This window comes from Simochromis diagramma, unplaced genomic scaffold (genome assembly GCF_900408965.1).
Source record: "Simochromis diagramma unplaced genomic scaffold, fSimDia1.1 OVJJ01000247.1, whole genome shotgun sequence".
Classification (NCBI taxonomy): domain Eukaryota; kingdom Metazoa; phylum Chordata; class Actinopteri; order Cichliformes; family Cichlidae; genus Simochromis; species Simochromis diagramma.
Window position 1 is genome coordinate 333992 of NW_024386949.1, and position 16313 is coordinate 350304.

At 39.9% G+C, this 16313-nt stretch overlaps 1 protein-coding gene across 3 annotated transcripts in view; it reads left to right on the forward strand.

Annotated features, from left to right (window-relative positions):
- Positions 1 to 16313, forward strand: part of LOC120737679 (receptor-type tyrosine-protein phosphatase N2-like) — a 208468-nt gene that overhangs the window by 161803 nt on the left and 30352 nt on the right. For all 3 annotated transcript variants that reach the window (XR_005696807.1, XM_040038521.1, XM_040038520.1), the window contains exons 14-16: positions 2024 to 2221; positions 9686 to 9833; positions 11785 to 11858. Coding sequence is in view for 2 of the 3 variants with exons in the window: in XM_040038521.1 (XP_039894455.1) it covers positions 2024 to 2221; positions 9686 to 9833; positions 11785 to 11858 (420 nt within the window). In the remaining variant the exon portion in view is untranslated. The remainder of the gene's footprint in view (positions 1 to 2023; positions 2222 to 9685; positions 9834 to 11784; positions 11859 to 16313) is intronic.

The window sequence follows — 16313 nt, forward strand, 5'->3', positions numbered from 1 at the left end:
TCACGTATCCAGCAGACCGAAAATGACAGTTTGCTCAGGCGTATGAAGATATTGTACTTGCTGCTAAGAAACTGAGCGGCATACTTTGCCAAAACCTTTTTATAAAGTTTTTTTTTTTTTAATGTATTCAGGGGAAGCTTGCTGAGCATGCATGCTGTTTTTCCACCAACATCCTGGAAGCTGGCCAGCATTCAGCAGTTGGTTGTTAAGTGTCTGGTTCTTTCACCATTCCTGCCCAGGTGTTTACAGCCAGTCGGAAGGATTTCAGTTTTGTTCAAAATGTCTTTTAGTTTTATTCTTTTTGTTATGAGTTTGCTGTTTTTTTCTCGTGTGTTTTGTTTTGTTTTTTACTAACTTGTGATTTACAGGAGCATGACTACACAAGTTGTCACTGAAAGTTGTTTATGAAGGTCAGAATACACTAAGCCCAATTTTAATAGCAAATCCCATTTTCTGTTGCTTGAATCCACTCTTTACTCACATTCACTCATTATGCCCACAGTGGCCCTTTTTCATTTTTATGATTTTAAGCCTTTTAGATTTTAGAGGACAAAAAGAGAAATAATAAGAACACTCACAAATACACATTATAAAGAAGGCGGGATTTTTTTGGAAGGAAATGCTAATTAACACGATGAAACTAACGGTTCTTAATGAGCTCAGGGATGTTACACTCATATGTACAGAACCCTCAAGTCATTAAATAAACTTCATTGTTCCGCTGGCAAAAGTTTGGACTGTCAACTTTGATTCTGAGAACTTATGACTGACTTCAAGTGATGGCCATGTGACCTAAAACACTGCTTTTTAAATGTGAATTACATATGTATATGGGGTTGCTGGTGTTTTGCAGCTACTCTAGTTTTAGGCAGTGCTGACGTTAGTCCATTTCTCCATCATATCCATTTTGTGCTACAGTTGTTGCTTGCCAAGAGCTTCAGCCTTTCTGGGATGTACTGTGTTATTCTTCAGCTGTCTGGTTTTTCCATCACAATCAATCACTTTACAGAAGAAGTGATACACTATTTCGCCAGGGTTAATTTTTCCTCTGAAATGAGGAAGACAGACATGGTACAAAAGGGTACCAGCCAGTGCTAACCTGTTAACATGCTAAATTCAGTTCATTCCAGTGTTATTTTTATAACACCAAATGACAACAATAGTCACCTCAAGATGCTTAAAATTGTATGGGAAAGACCCTAACATAATACAGGGAAACCCCAACAATCAGACAAGCCTCTGTGAGCAAGCACTATGGCAACAGTGAGAAGGAAAAACTCCCCTTTAACAGGAAGAAATCTCCAGCAGAACCAGGCCCAGGGAGGGGCGGGGCCATCTGCCCTGGCCGGTTGAGGGTGAAGGGAGGGAGACAGGAGCCAGAGATTAATCAGTAGCTGTCTCTGCCACATAATAAATAAACCTCTTTGAATTAAGATCAGAGTGATTAATTCTTCACTTGCTTAGTTGATTTTACTGTTCAGTTATTTTAAAAACCAACCATGGTGTGTACTGTACTATTAGCTGTTGCTCTAATAATTAGTCCCTGGGCAGCAATTATGAAGAAACCAATGAGTGTTAACCAGCCAGAACTTTATTTGACATGTGTCAAATAAAGGTCGGTTCAAAAGCTTGCTAAGATTCTGATAATAATAGTGACCACAACTGCAACACAGCAGCATACGAAAACATTAAACTCAGCTACCACCATTACTGTTCATCAAAGAGAAACAACCTCATCAGATGCAACTGCAGCAAAAGCAAGCTCTCAATCTGTCTCCATGTTTTAGCGGGGTTTTTATTTTACCGTTTACAAACTGTCAGGTGTATTTATTCACTTCCCTTTGAAGGTAGCATGCTACAGCAAGGCAACATTATCTGCTGTTAGTTCTAATTATATCAGTAGTGTTAAGATATTTCAAACAAATTTGTCAGCCAAGTGTCGTAAGTCATGCATGAGTAAAATACTACTAGGCTCCACCTACGTGACGGCAGTGACTAATCTGTAGCGCCTTCCTTCCCGTAGGAGCTGTGTCGGCAGCGCATGGCTGTCAAGCCCCCAGCCGAGCGCCCGGAGCCCATCTCCTCCAGGATCAACAGCGTCTCTTCTCAGTTCAGCGATGGCGGTCAAGCCGTCAGCCCCTCGGCACGGAGCAGCATTTCCTCCTGGAGCGAAGAGCCCGCCCACTCAAATATGGACATCTCAACCGGTCACATGATCCTGGTGAGTTTCCAGCTGAGCAGTTTTGATGTAATCATCACACAATACAATGTGAAATATGTCGAAAGCAGCTCACTTTTTCACCACAAACAGCCCTGCAAACATATTTCATGTGAAAATAAAAATACTGGATCTGAATGAAATTTTCAAATGACGAACCAACTTTAGTCCACTACAGTTTTTAACTAATTGGCACTGCTGGGTAATAGAGCTATCATTTTTAGAAATAGAAATTGCAGTTACCTCAATTTGTTATAGTATTCCTAATCCTTATTAGTAAAGAAAAAAAAGTACATTAATGTAACTGATTTTTTTGTTTTGTTTTCTATAAAGTTCATAATTTATCTTTATTTTAAATAGAGTACCTTTCTTTATAACACCAACACACGTGCACCCTATATTACACACCCAGAGCTGATGAAATCAGTTTATTTTAAAAAGAAAAGAAAATAGAGAAGAATAACACTAGGCAATGGATCCCTTGGTTAAACTAAATGTGCCCACATCTCGAGTGGTTTAGCTTTTCATCCAGCAGAGCCTGTGTTGTGCTTTTTGGTGTCTGTGTTTCTACGAATGTGAATGAAAAATGCATCAAAATAACGAACAAAATGAGATTGTTGCAACTTATTTCTGTAAGTTGCTCTTAAAATAATAATCTTATGTTTGGCTATCGTCAAAATGTTCAATTAAATTAAGTCTAGGAACCAACACTGCAGCTCCTGTGCCAAGTGAAAATGACGTCAGTGGCCCAAATAAGATGTCTAATATTGATCGTTCAGAGAAAACAATGAAAACTTCAGTCGGATTCAGTCGGATTATCAAAGTAGGTTAATTTCCCCGAGAAGGAGTTTACAAAATAATATTTAGAGTAAATTTCTGTTCTGTTCTAATTATTCTATTAATAGGATGTTTTTTATCTTCCATTTTTATCGTCTTGCCTCCCACTTGGTTTACCATTTTAACCAGTCTTTTAAACTCAAACTACTACAAACTACTTAATGTTATATTCCGTACTGATAATTTCCCCTCTCTCACACACACACACACACACACACACACACTTTTATCCTCTTGTATCTCTCTCTCTCTCATCTTTCTTCTTGTCTTTTTTTTGTTTTTGCACATCTCATTACACCCACAGTTTCTATAAGCAGTCTTATTTCCCTCTTCAATACAGCAGATGAAAATCTCTATTGAACCTCGGTCGCTTTCTGCCAAGCGCCATCATAATTGCGATACATACCTACTCACTTCAACAACCCACCACCCACGGCACCACCACCTCCTCATCCCAACTCCCCCACCCTGCCTCCACCTCTCTCTCCTCTCTCTCCGTGCAATATGAGGCTGCCGGCAAGATGTGAAAGAGCGGCCTTTTTGATGTGTTCAATAGGCACAAAGATACTAATTACCCCAGAGAGTTGCACCAGAGTTGTGTTCAGGAGAGATGACTCCCTCTGCAGCCCTTTGCTGCTGCGGAGTGTCTCTGTTGTTTTACACAAGCGTACAGCCAAGCTAAAACGTTTGGCAAACGCACCCACAGTATATAATGCATGCATAGAAAAAGCTTAGGTCACATACAGATGAAAATAGATTTGAGTTTTGACAACAAGGTCTGAACTTCTGCAGGTACGTTTACTTTATCTCCGTGAGATGAACCCATATCTGCAGAGGTGTCACCGCTGGAGAGTGGCATGAAATAAAGTGTTTGTCAAGCATTCAGTCAGTGTGTGGGCCACAGTCTGGTCAGGATGATTGCTGAAATTGTTAAATCATAGCAACAAATGTATAAAACGACGAGAGGGAACCAAGGAGACAGACTAAGTGACTCTAATGTGTCTATGACGATTAATTTTGTGTAGGTGATGGAGATGAATGCAAATTTTAAAAGCCTCTTCAGAACAAATTCAAAAAGTGTAAATGGACTTTTTCATCACAACATTTCATACATATAATATGGTGCTTTTTCTTTTTAGAACAAGAGACCCTCATCCCCATAAAATTAATTTAAACCTTTAAATTGTTAAATTCTAAATTCACTAATAACAATTTTCCTTTTCCAAAAGAAGTCTATAAGGAGTCAAAAAGTATTATTGTTTTTAACCCAATCTTAAAATCAGGAAGGAAAACAGAGGATATTTGATGACTTTGAAAAACAGTGGATAAAAATCATTACCTACTCTTCAACAAATGAATGTGTCATGAGGGAGAGGTGATAGGTTGGTGGGTTTAAATGAGCAACAGTAGACTATGGGGTGCCTGTTATGAAATCATTTTTAGACCAAACATGGTGGGGAAAAAATATGTTAAAGAAATCTTCCCCATTCAAAGTCTGAAGCATTAAACTGATGAATGTAGACAAGTAAGACTGCAGTTTTTAGGTGATATGCCAATGCCATGTTGTCGAACTGTGATTTGCAAAGTTTACACTCTAACTTTTGGACATGTATACCAATAAAATCCTTGGTCAGCATCTGTGATCTAGTGTCAGTTAGTTAGAAGCTGGTTTGGTGCTCCTGCTACCAAAATACACCATGATGTTGCTCTTTCTTCTTCTAAAAGTAACACCAGGGATGTTCCAGACAAAGAGAATTGGGCTGAGTCAGACCATACTGACTAAACACTCTAATTCCTCTAATTACAAGCAATGGTTTTACTCAGATGCAGTTAGGGATTAGGAAATAATTGCACTTGCTTTAGTTGAGCGATTAGTTATGACGTAGATTTTTGATAACCAATTCATTTCAGTTTTATTTATATGTTACCGAATCACAACAGCAGTCGCCTCAAGGTGCTTTGTATATTTATAAATATATATGAAGATATAAAACTTACACCCGCTGATTTAATATGTATACGTACACATACAGGAACAACTCTGGGTTTTTGCAGTATTTTGTGATACCAGCAATACTGTCAAAATAATGATAGAAGCATCCTCTGCTACATCCAGAACGGTGGATTTTCAAAGAGCACGATGTTTTATTCATCTAACAAATGTATGCAGTCAGATATGCTTTTACTGTGCCCATTTAATAATGGTTGCTGTTTAGTCGTTGGAGTATAAACATAAAATGTAACTCAAATGGACTCTTTTTAATTGCATCTATGCTGTTTAATAATAGTAAACCTTTCCCAATGGACTGGGTTTATTAGGAGCCTTCTGTGTAGACGAGGAGTTGATGTCTCATTTAACTTGAAGTCCATGTTGTTGTTTCCACTGAGGAAATAAAACCGATAGGACACTGAGGATTCTGGTAGTTTGTAAGTCACAGCGTGCTCATCAACACGGGCCGTGATAATGTTGGTTTTTAGTTAATGTTAGCAGGCTGTGAGCTTTTTCGGTTATGTCATTTCCTTTTAATCCACTTCAGTTTTGGCCTGAGAGAGAAAAGAGCAGAGAGATTGAAAACAGAGAGAGCAGATGTATCGTATTACACAGACTGGCCTGGAAGTGTGCTTCAGCACCTTGGACAGCTCCACGGTCTCAGTGAAACAAACTGTAGCTCTGAGTTGTCCAAGCTGACTCCATCTAATAATACCAGTGTCATGTAGAAAAAAATTATTTTTTCAAAATGTCAGGAAATCAAGGAAGGAACATGATAGTTTTAAACCAGCCCGCTACTCTTTGAAACCGAAAGGTCAGATTGTTTTCTCAACCCAAGTTCTCCGGGTGGAGAAAAGTTCAAAAAGCAAAAAGCCACTTACCAATTTTCTGAACTGTTTTTTTCTTCATGCCCCTCCCATCTTTCATTCTTCTTCTTTGTTTTTTTTACCGTTTACCCAATTTTCCTGCTTTTTGATCCACGCAGCTTTTTATTGCATATTCTTCTTACCCTATTGCCTTTTTTTGTGTTTACTCTTCATCCTTTTCCACTGCTTTCCCAATTCTGTTCTGCCTTTTTCTTGTCCACCATTTTGAAAAGTGCCTACTTGTGACTGCTCATACTTTTGTTTTGCAGTGACAACTGTAAAAAAAAAACAATAACAAAAGAAAACAAAAGAAAACAAATCACAGTTAGCTCATTTGAATTTCACACCATAATGTGGGACCTGAGTAGCAAATTTGATGGCAACAAACCTGGGTTACAGTCGGTATGTTTCGGGAAAAGTTGAGTCGTTCGGTGAACCGTCACAGCAGGAGATCAAATCCATTACTAAGCAAGACAAGTTTTGCTCTGCTTTGAAAAAGTAAATATTTATATCTAATGCACAGCCATGCATATGCATGCATAATACACAGGCAACTGTTGAGTGATTAATAAAAATCACCAGCTTCAAAGAAAGGAATAACGTGACTGCTCGTGAGCTGCAGTGCCCCTCCTCTCCACCAACCCTCCCACCTCCCTACAAAAATTAATTGCCTCTCGTAAACCCCTGGCAAATTCCATGTCATCATCCACCCACTGATTTTAATTTGAGGCGAAACAGCTTTCACCATCTTATCTACGTTAATGTATTACTTGGTCCCATGTGACTGGGACCGAGAGCCCCCAACACCTCCCCCACATCCTCTCTGCTTGTGTCTTAAGAGGATTAGGCGACTCTATATATAAAGCACATTATCTTGTCGTTTGTTGCTGGCCAAGTAAGTGTTATAGATTATGCTGCAGCGGAGGCCTCCGTCGAGATTAGCCATGCTGGGAATCTGTTGTGGTGTTCGTAGCTCACCATCAGGCCAGCTGGGATGTGATCTGTAGAGTTGATAGGTCACAGGGCAATAGCTGGAGGATGAATGTGCGTCGGGAAATGGATGTTAAATCACTCTAATGTGGTCTGCCGAGGAGGAGGAAGAAGCATTCAGCTGCGGAGAAGTTAGCCTCGTGTCAGGATGATGTCAGCTTTTAACTAAAAATAAGATAGCTGCCTCTGTGTGAAAGATGGATGAAAAAAAAAAAAGATGGATGTCGATGGATTGGTTATGATGCATTATGTGTTTGTGTTGAGTTCACAAACGGGAAGATTGTTGTCTGAATTGTTGCAAAATACTTAGAGCATGAAATTTCATTAGTTCTTAGTTGGCCCTGAGCATTAATTGTATCTGCAAATAGACTTAAGTTTTAAAGTTACTTACTTGTTGAAGTGGCACCTTGTTCTAAAATGTATATAATGCAACATCGATCCATCTTTTCCTGTCCTCATGAAAGCTTTGGAAGCCTTTTTGTACTTCCTACACCGATGCAGAATGCATCAGATAAAAAGAAGACTCTTTTAAGACATTTAGATTAGCTCTTAAAAGCCTCATCACTGGCGCTGATAGCACCTTATGTAAGATGTTTGTTCCAGTATGACACCATTAGTGCAGGAAGAAGGTGCTGTTCCACAAGGAGAAAAAAAAATCTCTGTAACAAGTCTCTTATTCTTGGTTTTAACAGCTAAATTTACGAGTTCAGCTACATTTTCAAAGTAAAAGTGCAGATTCTGCAGATGGTCAGTGTGAAGCTAACCTCCAGTCAATAATAATTCATCATCGGCACAGAAACTGTTATTACCGTTAAATAAATATAGTCAGGTAATATGTATTCTGCTCTAACATGAAGTGGAGCATAAAATAGAAATGCTGAAGTAGAGCACAGGTCCCCTGAAACTGCACTCGAAGTGGCTTCGATAAATGTGTTTTCCACAACTGGATACCCTTCCCTGCTGAGTAACAGTATCCCACAGTGATTTCTTTCCACCCACTTCCCCTTTCTTTTCACTCTCTTTCGATCCAAAATGGCTGCTGCATTACGTCAACCTCCCTATGCGACCAGCTTTCATGCTCCCATTTCCTACAGGTGCTTAGGTGGTGCGTCAGAGCCACAATGGCGGCTCGAGCAGAGTCTTATTGCGTAGCGGGTTTTATTGAGCACCTTTGGCAGCTGTAAGCCCCCCCCCCTTGCAGTAAGGGGATTATTCAGTCTTTGGCCGACACATGGTGATCTCAGCACCTCCTGATTGGATTGCAATAATCCCTTTACACAGCCACAAAACCCTATTACTCTGGCATTAGAGAAGGAGAGAGAGGGGCAGGGGGTAGAGGGCAGTTGGGGGGAGGCATCAGATTTGGACTCTGTGTGTGTGTCTTCTGTAGGACTGTGTGTCTTTCTGCACCCTAAGTTATATACGTGCTTTCTATGTGCATGTGTATATTCTGTCATTTTGTGTGTGTATTTGAGTGTTTGCTTAGTGTGTGTATCTTGTTGCCTGCGTATGTTTCTTTTGTGTCTTTGCAGTATGTGGGTGAACTATTTTTTGTACATGTGACCTTATGAAAACCTTTATGTGTGGTTTCTACTTCAGATGTGTGTATGTGCATTTTCTTTGTGTGCCTTTTGATGGATCGGGCCTCCCGCTGTTGATAAGCGGCTGCGTGCAGGTGGAGGGTCGCAGCTTGTGACCTCCTGTTACATCATTGCTGCTTTTAGCAGCTCTGAGACAAATTTAATAGAGAGCTGATACTACAAGGAAAGTCTGTGTGTTTCAGTAGGGTTGTGTGTATGTGCGTGTGAATGCAGTGTCATGTGTAAAGCCTGCTGTTCAACAGTGAGTATTTTGAGCTCACTTAATGAAACTAACAAGCCTCAACACTTAGACGTTAGCCATTTGATTAGGCGTGTGCTTGTATGTTAAAAATCATATACGTGCATTTTCATCTGGACAGTTCTCCATTTTCTTCCGCCGCGCGGACATCTGGTCAGGTCGACTTCCATTTTTAACAAACTCCTCTCATTTTAGCAGAAAGCCATTAGGCCTTTTTTGGAAGCTAATTCTGATTAAGATCAGTCCCATTTGTAACTGCCACCATAAATCACCGCTGGTACCATTTAAAGAACCACACCAGCTCATTCCGTTGCCTCATCCATTAAAAAACGAGCCTACCGTCCATATTTTCCGAGCACGGGCTGCTCATTTTCAAAGCTGCTTAAAAAACAAAGCATCACCGTTCACCATCAGATACCATTACCATGGCTTTGCCAAGTGTTATGGTTGTATGCCAAAATAATTTGTAGGCAGTTGATCAAAGTCAGTGAATTAATTAATAGGTAATAGGTAATGGCATACACTGCTAAAGATAGGTGTGTCTTATAAAGTGAAATAGCAATATGCATTTTGGCACTAATACTTTGGTTTAATGGCACCACTAGATAATTATTTGCTTTCATTTGAATGTTCCTGGAGAAAAAACTCACAACGTTTAATAAAGATTAGAAAAATGTAGCTTCTAAAATAGAGGATCGTAATTGGTTTAGTTCAGATGGTTCTCATCCTGAGCCAGAAATTTTAAGGATTGCCTTTAAAAGAATCAGAATTTTAAGGCATGACCATATTGAGCCAAAGCACAATAAAAACAATTGCAATCAAAGATTATTAAAAGAAGGGAAACCCTATAATGAATACACCGCAGCAAGTTTCATGTATATAAATCTGTCTCTGATGGGAAAGTATAAGCCTGACTCACCTACTCTATTGACTCTTCTCCTCCAGTCCTACATGGAAGATCACCTGAAGAATAAGGATCGCCTGGAGAAGGAGTGGGAGGCACTGTGTGCGTACCAAGCTGAACCCAACGCGTGCACCATCGGCCTCAAGGATGGCAACGCGAAGAAGAACCGCTCCGCTGCTGTTGTAGCATGTAAACAATGACTTTCTCTTATTCTTTCCGTTCTTGCCACTGTGTCTTAAAGGTAGTAGTAGTGTACAACGTACAAGTAGATTTTATAGGAGACTTTAATTAATTTATTGACAAAGTGTGAACGATTGCCTTTAGTATCAACAAAACTGGATAATACCGTGTTTTAGTTTCTCTAACATGTTTAAAACCTAAAAGGTGTTGCAGTTCTGTTGGCAGAGACACAAAAAGAAAAGACTGCATTACTGGTGGAGCACAAAAGCCATCAGTTCTGAGTGGAACCAAAATTCGGCTGTTACACCTCCTGATGTCAGTCGTCCAAACATGGTGGCATTACTCTCAGCACCTCTCAACAACACTCCCCTTATATTCTGAGCTCAGCCTGTATTATCAGAAACCTGGAGCAGATGCAGCTAGCAGAAGGGTTGTAAATTAGTTTTCTATTAAAGCTCTCCTGCACCGACCTCATCAATGATTAAAATTTCTAAGCTTCTGTGGAAATAGCCCATCTAAAAAAGTGCTGTCCCATTCTCTCCACCAGGCCGAGGCTTAATGAAATCCAGGTTGTCAGCAGGGAAAGCAGTTTGTCAGGAATAAATTGTGCTTCCTATTTGAAGCACCACTGGCTTCTTCAAGAAAAAAAAAAATTCTGAACTGTTTTGCCGATCACCGGAGGCTTCGGAGGAGTGCTCGCAAGAGTAGAATGCACAAACTCGGAAAGTTTGTCTCTCTTAGAAATTCACAGGATCCCAGATGATTATGGCAGATTCTCTCAAGGCTAAACGAAGCTCCTCAGTTTTAATTTAGTTCTAGAAATCACTAAATGGATGATCTGCCTACCTCACAGCAAACACATTTTCCTATGCAACTCAAATTAACCAGTGTTTGCCCAGTTACCTCAATGGAAAGACATTTTTTGTGTTTATATTTTTTATAGCTTCATAATTCTTGATACAATTTCAGCCTCATTGTGTAAAATATGATCAAAAAGTTCTGTCTCTACCTATAAAAAATAAAAAAATACCCTAATTTTCCCTTCAAGGTCATCTTCTCATGCACTTCTGGACTCTGTTCAGTGGGGCTGTTATATAGCTAGAGTAGGGGTGTTGAACTCCAGTCCTCGAGAGCTGGTGTCCTGAAACTTCTGCATGTGTCCCTGCTGCAACACACCTGAATAAAATTTGTAGGGTATCAGCAAGATTTCACTGCATGGTGGCAACCCCCAACTCTACTCAAGTAAATTTAAATAAAAGTGTAAGTTTAATTAAAAAAAGTACTTCTAAAACTACATGTTCATTCACTCTTGAGCTGCTGTAACATAAATCAAATGGCTGAATTGCCACCTCAGCATGCAGTCAAGTTCTATAGACTCTTGCTAATGACCTACTAATTTTATTTAGGTGTGTTGCTGCAGGGACACATGTAAAAGTTTCAGGACACCGGCCCTCGAGGACTGGAGTTTGAAAGCTGTGAGCAAGACATCGACTGAATTTTCTAAAGTGGCAGCCATGCCGACAGCATGCGAGAGTATAATCTTAAGAGGTAGAGCAGCCAAATATATTAATGTGTTTATTTTGCTCACAGCTCTTAATACAAAGGCAACAGTGCACAGCAGAGTTTCAAAACTTTTGTCTCATGAGTGTGAAGTGTTACGTGAATTTGTTAGAGGTGCCCTACAGACACAGAGAAAGTTAATAATCAATTAATAAAATCTCTGAGGAAAAGTAAAGAAGAGATTTTCTTAAACAAGTCAACTAGTTTCCTTCTGAGCTCAAAGTAACCTTGTCAAAGCAGAAGGGAATCCACGCTTCATGACATGTTGGCATTGTTACTTATAATCCAGCTTTCTTAACACGTATACAGAGCGAGCCCTCATTATAATGCATATAGCATGACCAAAGAACACTTACACTGCAAAGACGAAATATGCTGAATTCTTCCATTTTTGTTTCAGATGATCACTCCAGAATCACCTTGAAGGTGGAGAACAGCCAAGGCAACTCTGATTACATCAATGCCAGCGCGATCGTAAGTACCTCCTCTGCATTCTAACTCGGTGCTTCACGCCGCTGCTATGCTAGGCTGCCACAGCCCCCACGGGGCTTCACAGAAACAAAGGCAACCTACCGTTGTCCAATATAAATTTTGATGCAATGCTTGCTTAGTTTCGGTGGCAGCCTCTCACAATATGTATGTTCTGCACCATGAATATTAATGATTGTTATACAGCAAACACCCCAGGTGAGTATTTGCTCTGGGGAGGTGTGGGAAAGGACATGCGCGAGGCTCTCGATTCACTTCTCATTTGTGGAAACAAAATTGATCCGGAGGGTCCTGGGAAACTATTGTTTGTGACCTTGGGTTATGCTAATTTGACACTACTTTGTGTTTACTATTACAGTGTGTCTGCCTTACTGGGGTCTTTTTCTTTTTGGCACGGTACAGATTTAAACAGCCTGTAGGAAGGGAAGGGGTAAGAAAGAGCCATATGAATTCAGTAAGTGAGTGTATCAATTTGGAAACCAGTGTTGAGTAGTAGGTTTACGTTTCCCTTGAGGCAGATACAGTGGTATTCCATTAAAAGCAACAGAAACGCTATGCATTTCAAATCTGGGCGTTACACCAAAACGTGGCTCCGTGTGTGTGCGATTGTGTGCGCGCAGGCGAGAGCATGTGAGAGAAGGAATCAAAACTATACAGGAACAAAAGAGCAACCTTGTCTAATGTTGCAGGCACACAAATGCGAAAACGGAAGCAACACACGTACCCACATACTCGCTAAAAAACACGCAGTGCACCATGCTGAAACCAAAAAGAACACACAACCTAAAAAACTAACAAGTATGCATGAACAGCTGCACATGTAATGCACCTACACACACACACTGCAACATTAAAAAACATCCATTCCAATGGTGTCCATGCAAGGTGCTTGTCTTTCCATCGAGAGTAACTGAAGCACCGTGACACAATTGTATGGTGTTGTCCCGAGAAAATAAAATGCTGCACATTCACACCAAAGCAATTATCTGTATGTTAGAGTAGCTGTTTTCTACCAACTGTCGAATGTAAGGTTGATCCATGTGTTCTGATTCGACATCATTTACATGAATTTGCATGATTAAATTAGGTGAGTAGTAATGGGGTTTGAATTGGCTCTGCTATGAGCAAGTTTATTGCATAATGCAGCCGTTGGTCAGCCTGGTTTCAATGCCTTGTGACTTTTCTTCCTTAACTTTAATGTGGAGGATCAAGGATTACCATTTTACATGATGCAGTTTAGACATATAAGGTCGCTAAACTCACTTTTTTTTTAGCTCTTTGAGTCTGGAACAACTACAAGTTACGCTAACATGGCAATTCACTAATTAAGCAACAAAAGCGGAACATTTAATTCTGTCTTTTTACAAGTTTGAACTATATTATTGCCATCTTATGTTTTAAAAGAAAAGCAGAAGAATCACAAACTTCTTAGGAACGTTTTTATTGGTTATCCTATATTTGTTAATCAGAGTTTTACAAATGCTTTGTGTGGCCTAAAGTCCAACGCACACACATAATCAGTCACTCAGTTGCACAAAGTTACTCAGAAACACGATCAATCACTCAGTTCCTCCTTTAACACACAAACACCGTTAGTCTAAAACAGACTCAATAGTTTCCTTGCAGACTCAATCAAACGCACACACTTTCTAAGACATAATCAATCACTCACGTATTACTCAGACACACACACACACACACGCTTATTTTGGTGCATGTCGTGTGCAGATAACACTGACTTTAAATCAGCCTCACAGTGTTTATTGGCAGTCCGGTTGAAGTTTTTGATTTAGGTTTTAAAAGAGTTGCACTGAAGAAAATTAAAGCAAATATTGCATTTTGTTTCCACTCTCGTTCGACATCACAGTGTGTTAATGCATCAGGGTGTAGCACAGGCTGTCCGTCCTGAAACGTTACCCAGCAAACAGTGCTGCCAATTTCACTGAAAAGAGCTTTTGCGTGGTCCAAATGACCTCAGTTAAAAGAAATAACCCAGGAAAAACCAAGGATCTAACACTATATGACAAACTACAACAGGAAACACAAGTTCCCAATGCAAGTTTGCTTGTTATCTTAAAGTGTGGTCACACTTTACCACCAATGTAGATTAGCTTCACCTGTGATAAATAAAATATTTTCAATTTATGGTTCAGCGGGAAGTCTACACCGTGACCTACAACGTAGCCGCAGACCCCTCTGAACCCTTCAACAGAAGTCTAAGTCAGGCGTTATGGGACTGGACTGCAGTATACTCAACTACCAGCCGAACTCACTGACAAGACAGCTTGCTTGTTAGTATTCTTCAAAATGTAAAGTAAAGAGAAAAAGTGGTTAAAAAAAAAAGGAGCAGGATCAAAGATTTTGACTTGTTATGAACACAAGTCATGACAGAAGTTTTAAAAAGGATCTGCGCATGATGAGTTTTGTCTCAGTGATAGAAGCGTTATGATTATCGTTTCCTAAAATAGACTCACAATTACAACTAATTCACATAGCTGGCAGCCAGCATTTTAACCCCAACACACAGACACACACCAACACACACACAGAGGTGTCAGATTGTAGTAACATCATCAGACTAGTCAGACTCCTTCCTTCCACAGAAAAGACAAAAACCCAATAACAAGGATAATTACACACGTCACATCCTACACTTTTTTTTTCCCTCATTAACAGGAGTGTGTGTGAAAGACAGAAAGACAGTTGTCCTTTCGCAATGTCACTAATGGTGGGGTTTAATTCTGGATACACTTTGCGATGTCAGGAAGCATTGTGTCTCCGCAAAGAAAGGGAGGGTGGAGAAAGAAATAAAACGACAGATGTCAAGAGTAGAGAGCCCTCCTGGTGCGTCTTTCCTTCTCTGCTCATCTTTTCATCTTTATAGTGACTCTGCATTTTCTCCCAGCCTGCTGTATCTTCCCCTACCGTTTTCATCTTCATCCATCACAAGGTTTCAAACTTTACAATCTCTTTTCTGCCTTACCCGACCCTTTTCTTATAATTTCCCAGATCTTACCACTCTGAATCTTCCAGTTTCTTCTGTGTTTTTTCTAAACCAGGCTCTGTAAAGGCAAGGGGAATATTAGTGCTTCATTGCAGTCGCGGATCTGAGTGAAATTCTGAAAACCTCTTATGTGACTGGAAGGCAATAGATTTTAGCTTCTGATGCTTCTAAGACACTCATATTGTGTAACGCTTAGTTCTGCTTACTGGGTAGAAATGTCTCTCGCAGACATGAAATAAATATTCAGGTACATGGACAATCAAATTAAATGTTTTCTGTCATTTTGCTACAAGTCCAGCACTGATGTTAAATAATAACCTCGAGAAAAAAACTAAAAGAAATATATGTAAATGACTGTCCACATATTTTCTTGGCCTTGAAAAGTGCACTTTCTGCCTCCAGCTATTTTTTTGTCCGTGATGCAGTTCTCGCCGTTTTAATGAGCAAAACTCGCTGCCACCGTGTCGCCTTTTCTCTCTCTAGGTAAAATTATTTTAAGTTCATTAGAAGTGCATTATTGTTTGGCATTCATAAAAGGAACAGAGGGCCATTAAAGACAATTTGGTGTGCGGAAAAACCCCATAAATTATCTGTCTTCCCTCTGTAATTGCTTCCAGCTAAATTGGTCAGCCAATTATTACATTTACTATACAATTTGCATGGTAATTGGCAGGGTTGTCACTCACTTGCTCGCGAATTCAGCTCACGTTCATCTCCTGTCTTTTGCTCTCGACGCCTCCGCCACCCTTCTGGAATTTTCATTAAGTTAAGGAAGAAGTCTGAGCTACTCTGCAAACGCTAAGCTCCTTCTCTAAGAAGCTTCTAGCCATGAATTTCAGTACTTTAAACAGGGGGAACATTTTACTAACGCACTTAGATTTGCTCATTTCAAAAGCACTGATGATTTTTCCTTGTGCATGGGTGTGATGATTCATGTCCCCTCATTAGTTCTTAAAAGTGTCTGTGAACGAGGTATTTAGCCATTTTAGGTTATATTATATTGCGTCCAATATCAATTTATTTTTTACACCAAGAAAAAGACACACTGTAGAACATTCCTGGAGGCCCATTGGAGCATAGTGTGGTTTTTTTCCATGTATGGACAAAGATCAATTTTGTAGAATTGCTTTTCCTTATTTGTTCATGTCAGATGTGTGTAGTGCCTAAACCCGGAGACGCAGAGGTGGATTGTGATGAACTAAAAGCAAGCCATTTATTAAGCATGGAAAATACATTACGAAAGAAACTGAAAACTTTCAACTACATTTGTGAGACGTAAGGCTAGGGCTCGCTGGGAGACGTGAGAGGAAAGTGAGCTGCCACCCCGACAGGAGGCAAAAGGAAAGAGAGCAACTATACATATGCAAAAGGGTGATTAGAGGAGTGGAGACAACTGGAGAAAATGAGACATGGCTAAAAAGAATCATAACAGACGA